At 40.0% G+C, this 9,552-nt stretch overlaps 1 protein-coding gene across 1 annotated transcript in view; it reads right to left on the minus strand.

Annotated features, from left to right (window-relative positions):
- Nucleotides 1-2,198: 2,198 nt before the first annotated feature.
- Nucleotides 2,199-9,552, minus strand: part of LOC109241729 (potassium transporter 25-like) — a 12,647-nt gene continuing 5,293 nt past the window's right edge. The window contains exon 11 of the mRNA XM_019408498.1: nt 2,199-2,757. Coding sequence (XP_019264043.1) covers nt 2,237-2,757 — 521 coding nt within the window. The 3' untranslated portion in view covers nt 2,199-2,236. The remainder of the gene's footprint in view (nt 2,758-9,552) is intronic.

Here is a 9,552-nt window from a genome sequence, read left to right on the forward strand (position 1 = left end):
AGATACTTTGTTGCTTTTCTGATGATTTTTGTTTTGGAGAAGAAAATGGTATTTATAAACCCTTTAGGTGTCTGTTAGGACTAACAGACTCAACATTTGCCAATAGGAACCTTTTAATACCAAAAGTCACCTCTTTTCAAACCCTTTAGGTGTCTGTTAGGACTAACAGACTCAACCTTTGCCAATAGGCACCTTTTAATACCAAAAGTCACCTCTTTTCAAACCCTTTAGGTGTCTGTTAGGACTAACAGACTCAACATTTGCCAATAGGCACCTTTTAAAACAAAAGTCACCTCTTTTCAAATACTCCCATCAAAACACTAACTAATATAATAGTTCCTCCCTTAACCAGATGTTTCGGGTTCGAGCCTTGGGTATGGAAAAATCCTTGGTAGGTACCCGAATGGGGCCCTACGCGGTGCGAATCCGGATATAGTCGGACTCTAATGCGGGTACCGGACATCGGGTGGGAAACCAAAAAAAAGAATTTCGCACAATGTGGTTTTTCTTACAAGGATAATGGTATAATTTATGTCTCATGTGAAAAAATATGAAATTCTGAACATCTAACTCAAAAACATAATTCAATAGAGAAGGGCATATCTAGGTTAAGGGATATGAGTTCACGAAAATCTATACTCCTTTTCTTAAACCATGTATAACAATATTTTTTTTTTAAATATAACTTACATATATATGCGTGTCCCATGATTAAAGACTCTAATGGTGCAATAATTATTGGGTGCATCTCTTCAACTGATATTGACTATTCAAATCCCACTTCGGACAGTCTTGTTTTCGCACAAAATATAAATACATATGTGAAAATCACTAAAATTTCAAAAAATATATATATAATTTTGAACCTATAATTTTAAAGTGTAGTAGGTTCATGGTAAGAGACTAAAGTTAAACCCGTCAAATGAAAATTCTAGATCCACCTTTATACAAAAGTGCATCCATCATCTTAAAATCCTGGATCCACCTCTGTCGATCGATCGAGTAACTCAAGAAACTGATCAGGTTGTAACTAAAATCTGAAATTCTTGGATATATGAGATTCATTTACTTTTACCTAGAAAATAATAATCACGATATATAACGAGGGTCTAAACTTTAAGGTTTTACGGATACTGTATTCTCCCTAACAGCCACTACATATCTCAATTCTCATGAATTATGTTTGTTAATTAACTGCTATGATTGAACCCAAGATGTTTGGTACCATTTTTTTTTCTCTTTCTTTCGCTACATATATTTGTGGAACGTGTTGTATGCAATATCGCTATCAAGGAAATAGAAAACATTAGTAGATGAATTCATAAATAAACTTTTGATTATACCATAAAAGGCTGCTGCCAATACGAACGTTCTTGATTTTATCTTAGTAGTATAAGATTAATAGGTACCATGCATACACATCGCTTGTCCCATTTTGATTTCATATGCAAAAAGTAAAAGAGACATTATTATGATTAAAAAGGGTCGTAGCTTTTATAAAGCAAGATAAAAAAATTGAAAGATTGAAATGAAAGAATTAAGAAGAATTCTCAAATCCTAATTGCGTGGAGAACTCAAAATTTTCTACTCTATGTTTAAGGGTGAGATAATGAACTAATGGTCCTTCTCCACTCATTCTATCATTTTCTATAATAAAGCGTATATAAATTTAGGAGAAAAAGTATACAAAATATAAGTCATTTTAAATCGTGACGATTGGTAATTAAAAAAAAAATGTCTGATGTATGTCGGTGTACCTGAGTGATTCAACAAGAAATCCCCAGTGCTAGCTGTATCAACACATGGTTCAATAAGCTTATACCTAAACCTACAATTTCTATGGAAATAACCTAAGGATCAGTCTAGTTAGGTTTGATTTGATTGGTTTAGTCGGTTTAAAATGCTTTAGACACCCCTCTTTACTTTGGTTTATCCTTACCTGTACCCGGTGTTTACACTAAGTCATACTAATTTATCATAATTAAATAATAAGTTAAGGTGAGAATTTATATTAATAACTATGATTTAGTGATAAAAATGCATCTTTTCACCTGCACTCGTAAATGAAATTTGTTGTCGCTAAAACTATTTCTGATAAGTGTGTGTTTTAAATTGCTTTCGTTGCAAAATTCTAAATTTCTATTGATGCCATTCCAATTCAAAGAACCAAAAAAATTCTAATTCTCAATTTTCTACGACATCTGGACCATAATGTATTCATTGCTTTAGTTGCAAATTATATTGTATACACCATTCCAACCTCCAAAAGAGCAGCATGAGGTATATCTAATGCAATTGGAGTCTCTCTGCAGTTCTTATCCAGAAATGCATAAACCTTTACAAGAAATTGCTTCACAAAATTCGACCCTTTTCGTACTTTTAAGTGTGAATGGCCCAAAAAATAAGCAGTGCCACTTTCCCTGGCATCAACAAGTTCTTGAAGTTCTTTCCTTACTGATGGATTCATTTTAGGACTATTTGCAGGCAACATAAATCTAACTTCTTTCCTCTTTGTTGTAGTAGTAGCAGTAGGATTTTCAATATCTGCTACATCTTGACCACTTTCACTTTGTTCACCTCCAACAACAACAGGTACCAATACATTTCCATCGGTCATTCGGCTTCCCAAAATAATCATTCTTCCCTCTTCCAAGAACAACGCTTCATGATGTCGTTCCTCTCTGGCAATGAATTCACCTATCGAGCTAATAATCTGATCCTCGAAATCATTTATATTCCTTACATGATCACTGTTTGCTCAAAAAATGTTACACATCTTACGAGTACAAAACAATATAAATTAATCCCGGGATAATCATAGCAAATCGTAATAATCCGTTGGACCAAATGAAAGAAACTAAAATAAGAACTCAGAATTAGGGGGAGAAGCATTAGAAACCTTTATTGATAATATTTGTTTGGTCTGCCTCTCCATGAAGAGGTTCAGAGCTTTACAATGGTATTTTTCCCTTCCCATAAGAGGGGTATATTTTCTCGTTTCTCTCTCCTCTCACTAGTGGTCAAGAAGCCCCCCCTTTTCTAGGGCTACTGCTCTTAGTATTTATAGATGTGAGCTTTGTGAGCTGGCGATAAATGGCCGTGGCCATGCTGAAGTTCCGTCTCCATGGGGGAATGACTGGGCCGTACCCTCGTAGATTAAATCGGACAAGAGTCGAGTCCTGTTACGAATAAGTGGCCATACCACTTCATTAATTATGTCTTAGCTCAGGACAAGATTAACTCCGTTAATCATCGTGGGGTCGGATTTTGACCCATACAGTTAGTCCCTCCGCTTATTGAGGTCGGGCCTTGGCCGAGCTCGATGAGCGGACTTCATCGATTGTGATTTGAAAACAACTCGAATAAGGGAGTCGATTTATTGGCGGCGGTGGCCTTAGCCGTTTACACCTTGGAGCTGGCCGTAGCCTTTCGTGCATTGGAAAGCCTTTCATACATTAGAGATGGCCGTAGCCTTTCATATGTTGGGGTTGGCCGTAGCCTTTCACATATTGGAGATGGCCGTAGCCTTTCATTCATTGGAGATCAAGATGGCCGTAGCCTTTCATTCATTGGAGATCAAGATGGCCGTAGCCTTTCATATATTGGAGATGGCCGTAGCCTTTCATTCATTGGAGATCAAGATGGCCGTAGCCTTTCATATATTGGAGATGGCCGTGGGGAATGAATATGCGCTGGGTACGTATTTGGTCGTCCAAAATTTTAACGGCGTACGACACTTTCTTTCAGTGTTCGTAGGTCGTAGCGACTGTTCTAACGGCGGTATGCTGGCGGATGGCTGAGAAGCCGCTTTATGGAGCTCGTCATAATGACGCTTGCTACGACAGAACCGAACCGTTTTACGGTTGGTCGTGCAGTTAATGATGGCTATTGGGTTTCGCAAAAGCCATTTATGTTGCCTATAAAGGTGAGATGAGGCATTCATTTCTCATATCTTCATTGTTCATCTGAGAGAGAGATTCTGAGGAAACTTTTTCGTTTCGCTAATTCATCTTCTCTTTTCTTTCCTTTGATTGTGGCACCATTTGTCTTCATTAGATCAACAATGGCAGTCAGTTCTTCCCACGGTGCTCCTCCGGTAGATTTTCCGGTAGTTGAAGGGCCATCTCCGGCAATGGGAGGTGCGGAACAGATGGAGTCCGGCGAAATNGAGTAAAAAAGATGATGATGCAGTTTTTTTCTTGTCTTGTTCGCCGTTTGGCGTTTAGATGTTTCTTGTTGTTTTTCTTTTTATTTCTTGTATTGATCGGCCTTGGCCGGCTGTAAGCGGGGATGACCCGCAGTTTGACTTTGTAAGTATATAAGTTTTCTTTTCTATTGCCTGCCTTGTGCTTATTTTGTGTCACTGTCTTTCTTTCGTTCTTTAGAGTTTTTGTTGCGCTTTTTGTTGAACGTCGGCATTGGCGGCCCTAGTCGAATTTAGATCGACGACTTTAGTCGTGACAGAATCGACGGTCTAAGCCATAAAGGCGACTTCGACTGTCGTCGAGTCGTTTATTCACCTTAGTCGAATCTAGGTCGACTGTTGGCGACGATGGCCTTAGCCATAATATAATTGATGACCTTGCTTTTTCAACTCGGTGCGGGCGAGTCTTGTCCGTTATTTGGCGATAGCGGCGTTTAGCCTTAGTCCTAGTTCAGACGCGGTCGGACTACCGGTCGTGATAGTAAAAAACGCAGCCTCGTAGTTTGACCGGGGCCGAACTTTACGCGGCCCGAGTCTTAATTCGAGTTGGGAGAACTTACTTGAATGGCGAGGGTGCCTACCCTGCGCCTTGATTTGTTGGAGGTCGGGCTTTGCTTTCACGGATGAAGGCGTTTGGCCTGAGTTTCGGTTCAACTGTGGTTGAACTTGCTAAAGTTGAGGACGAAGGCGTCCATCCTTGTAGTTCGAGCGAGGTCGAGCTCGTTGGATTTAATGGCGAAGGCACATAGCCCGAGTCTTGGTTCAACCGTAGTTGAATTTGCTAATTTGGTGGCGAAGGCACATAGCTTGAGTCCTGGTTCAACCGTAGTTGAACTTTTTTGTGAAGGCGCATAGCCTGTCTTGGTTCAACCGTAGTTGAACTTTTTGGCGAAGGCACATAGCCTGAGTCCCGGTTCAACCGTAGTCGAACTTGCTAATGAAGGCGCATAGCCTGTCTTGGTTCAACCGTAGTTGAACTTGTTGGCGAAGGCGCATAGCATGTCTTGGTTCAACCGTAGTTGAACTTTGTCGATTTTGATGATGAAGGCACATAGCCTGAGTCCCGGTTCAACCGTAGTTGAACTTTTTTGGTGAAGGCGCATAGCCTGTCTTGGTTCAACCGTAGTTGAACTTTTGGCGAAGGCGCGTAGCCTGAGTTCTGGTTCAACTGTAGTTGAATTTGCTAATGAGGGCGCATAGCCCGTCTTGGTTCAACCGTAGTTGAATTTGTTGGCGAAGGCGCATAGCCTGACTTGGTTCAACCGTAGTTGAACTTTTTGGCGAAGGCGCATAGCCTGAGTCCCGGTTCAACCGTAGTTGAATTTTGCTAATGAAGGCGCATAGCCTGTCTTGGTTCAACCGTAGTTGAACTTGTTGGCGAAGGCGCATAGCCTGACTTGGTTCAACCGTAGTTGAACTTTTTGGTGAAGGCACATAGCCTGAGTCCCGGTTCAACCGTAGTTGAATTTATCTAATGAAGGCGCATAGCCTGTCTTGGTTCAACCGTAGTTGAACTTTTGGCGAGGGCGCATAGCCTGAGTCCCGGTTCAACCGTAGTCGAACTGGCTAATGAAGGCGCATAGCCTGTCTTGGTTCAACCGTAGTTGAACTTGTTGGCGAAGGCGCATAGCCTGACTTGGTTCAACCGTAGTTGAACTTGTTGGCGAAGGCGCATAGCCTGGCTTGGTTAAACCGTAGTTGAACTTGTTGGCGAAGGCGCATAGCCTGACTTGGTTCAACCATAGTTGAACTTGTTGGCGAAGGCGCATAGCCTGTCTTGGTTCAACCGTAGTTGAACTTTTTGGTGAAGGCGCATAGCCTGTCTTGGTTCAACCGTAGTTGAACTTTTTGGTGAAGGCGCATAGCATGTCTTGATTCAACCGTAGTTGAATTTTTGGTGAAGGCGCGTAGCCTGAGTCCCGGTTCAACTGCTGTTGAACTTTGTCGATCTTGTTGACGAAGGCACAGAGCCTGAATCCCATACTGTGGGTATCGAGTGCTGGAACTCGTTTTGGATTCGAGACCTTGAGCAGCTTACCCATTGTCTTCCCAACCAGGGTATATAGGCTGTCTTGAGGCGAATCTCGGCTCGATATATCTCCGTGCCGGTTTCCGACCGGAGTTCGTATGCCTTACAGAGACCTCCCCTGAGGAAAGGAGGGGGCCCCTTCTTCTTGTTTGCACTATCTGAGATTGGAGAGAGAGTGAGGACTTAGATCTTTGTTTGAGATCTTCGAGCTCCCCTTCGAGTTTGGTGCTTCTTTTCTTTTGGTCCAGGGAAGAACTACGCGATTTTGCTATGAAATCCCCACAGACGGCGCCAAATTATTTGCTCAAAAAATGTTACACATCTTACGAGTAGAAAACAATATAAATTAATCTCGGGATAATCATAGCAAATCGTAATAATCCGTTGGACCAAATGAAAGAAACTAAAATAAGAACTCATAATTAGGGGGAGAAGCATTAGAAACCTTTATTGATAAAATTTGTTTGGTCTGCCTCTCCATGAAGAGGTTCAGAGCCTTACAATGGTGTTATTCTTTTCCCATAAGAGGGGTATATTTTCTCGTTTCTCTCCCCCCTCACTAGTGGTCAAGAAGCCCCCCTTTTCTAGGGCTACTGCTCTTAGTATTTATAGATGTGAGCTTTGTGAGCTGGCGATAAATGGCTGTGGCCATGCTGAAGTTCCGTCCCCATGGGGGAATGACTGGGCCGTACCCTCGTAGATTAAATCGGACAAGAGTCGAGTCCTGTTACGAATAAGTGGCCATACCACTTCATTAATTATGTCTTAGCTCAGGACGAGATTAGCTCCGTTAATTATCGTGGGGTCGGATTTTGACCCATACAATACAGTCCACCCATATACATTGCATCAGAATAACCCAGTTAGAACTTTGCAAATCTGTAGCCCATTAACAATAGGCCAAAGTTCGAAAATTAAGCATTTTTTCTTCTTTTTTTTTATTCTGCAGATCTTTAAGCACAAAAATTTTGTGATTTTTTATTCTTCTTCCCCAAGTTTGTATATATTCCTCTTCCAGCTACAAAAAATTCAAATTCATATATAATGCGACTTGAAAACCTTAAATTTTCTTCTTTTCCAAGTTCCAAATAGCATAAATAAAAAGTAAAAATTTAAAAAAATTATTAGCATGTTCATGATTTGGCAAATAAATCAACAAAAAAAGTCGATTTATACATAGATTAAACATATAAAATTTTAATTTTAGATTTAAATGCACATGTGCATTACATGTATAATGATGTATAACTTTGTATAAACTTGTATATACAATACCTAATAATGTATATCAGAAAAATAAGACAAAGAAGAAAAAAAGAAGAAAGTGTCAAACATCCATGGATACCTATTATACACGAATAACGTATATACACACTTATACATCAAAAATATAGATAATTTATACAACATTGTACGCAGATATACACACTTATACATATTTATACAATATTGTATAAGTGTGTATAAACACTACCTATACAAATTTACACTAGAAAACACCTTCTGTCCATCACCACATTACAAGTTTCGGTGGTTGCTGGTGTTGAATTTTTCCGGCGAGTTTTTGGCATTCAAATTTGGGCTTCACCAGTTGCAAAGGATGAAACAAAAACTAAGAGAAATAAGAAAATATGAGACGAGGTTGCCGGAGATGCTCTTTTAGGCAAGATCTGATAGTTTTAGGCAAGATCTGATAGTTTTTGGACTGATATGCCAAATTTTATTGCGGTTCCTTAACCTATTTTTGTCAATTAACTCAAAAACTAAAATCGAATTGACATAGAATGCGAGGATTAAAGAGCCATTGTGCACATCTGTATAGAGCACAAAAATTACTGAAATGATACAGTATTTGTTTTNCAAGCTTTGGAGCCATTGAGTGCACAATTGCACTCACTTGTTGAGTCATTTTAATGGTCTGACAATCCATAGATCTCTTTTTAGTCACCAAGTCTTTCATAAACTTGGCGTATCCCGGCATTTGCTCAAGAGCTTCCACTAAGGGCACATTGATTGACAAACTTTTCATCATCTCAATAAACTTCTTGAATTGGTTTTCATTCTTTTGCTTCGCAAGTCTTTGAGCGTAAGGTGGAGGAGGCCTTGGCTATGGAATGCAGGGAGGTTGGTAATGAAGTGAGAGAAGAAAGCTGGGATTCCTGTCACAATATAACTATGAATGAATCCAATTCCGGGCACTCTAGAAACGCCAAGTCCAGGACTAAGTTCTGTCACCCAGTCCACGGTCATCTTGTTCTCTATGTCGAATTCATACTTTTTTATAGTACCATAGTGCCAAGAGACCATGATTGTCATAAAAATCAATGACAGAGCAACAATACACCAAGCTCCCTTGGAAAAGTTCAAGAAACATGATGATAGGTATATTGCCTCAATCAAACCAAAGAATAACAAAAAGGACATAGAGAGAAACACAGCGGTCCTCTCCCGGTGCAGTGCTATAATTAGCGACATAAGACAAGTTGTCACTAGCATTCCACAAATAACAGCTAAACCTGGGTGAAGATTGAGAGAAAAGTTTATGAGATATGATGAAAATAATATTAGTCCTAGACTCAGAGGCAGACCCAGGATTTTAAAGCGGTGGGGGCACCATTATCGAATAAAAAATTGAGCAAGTGCCGGAGAGGGAATCGAACCCAGGCAGCGCACTAAAAGTCAAGTTGTGCCCGCCCAAATCGACCAATGCAGCTGCCTAGGCTTTGAATCTTAGGGTGCTAATTGAAATATATTACTATTATTTAAGATATATACTCATAAACACATACATTTTTTTCGAAATTACTGGGGGTAGGTGACCCCCTACCCTAAGGGTACGTCCGCCTCTGGTCCTAGTAACAATATGGCCCCTATAATTCTAATCCAATAACTAATATAGTGGGAGCCATAAATGCGTGCATTAGAAGCTTTACATGACTGTTTAGTGCTTAAAAACCAAGAGAGCTACAGTTTTGATCAATGTATAAAGCTATACCTGTAGCGTTTGCAATAGCTGATATGTCTCGAAAACCTATCAAGATTGCGAGGCTAAGGACCATGAGCAACCAATTTGCATCAGGAACATAAATCTGTCCATGTACTTTTTCTGATGTGTGGATAACTTTGACTCTGGGAAAGCAAGCAAGTGCTTGGCTACTGGTTATGATGGGAAAAAGTTGCCGCAATGGTTGCTTGGCTACCCACGAGTGAAGCAAAAAAGGGACAAAAAATTGTGAAGTATATAGGTGAAAGGTGTCCTGAGCATTGATATTAGNGAAATTAGAAATTCTAAAAGAAACGCGCGACTACCATGACAACT

This window comes from Nicotiana attenuata, unplaced genomic scaffold, assembly GCF_001879085.1.
Source record: "Nicotiana attenuata strain UT unplaced genomic scaffold, NIATTr2, whole genome shotgun sequence".
Taxonomy (NCBI): Eukaryota; Viridiplantae; Streptophyta; class Magnoliopsida; order Solanales; family Solanaceae; genus Nicotiana; species Nicotiana attenuata.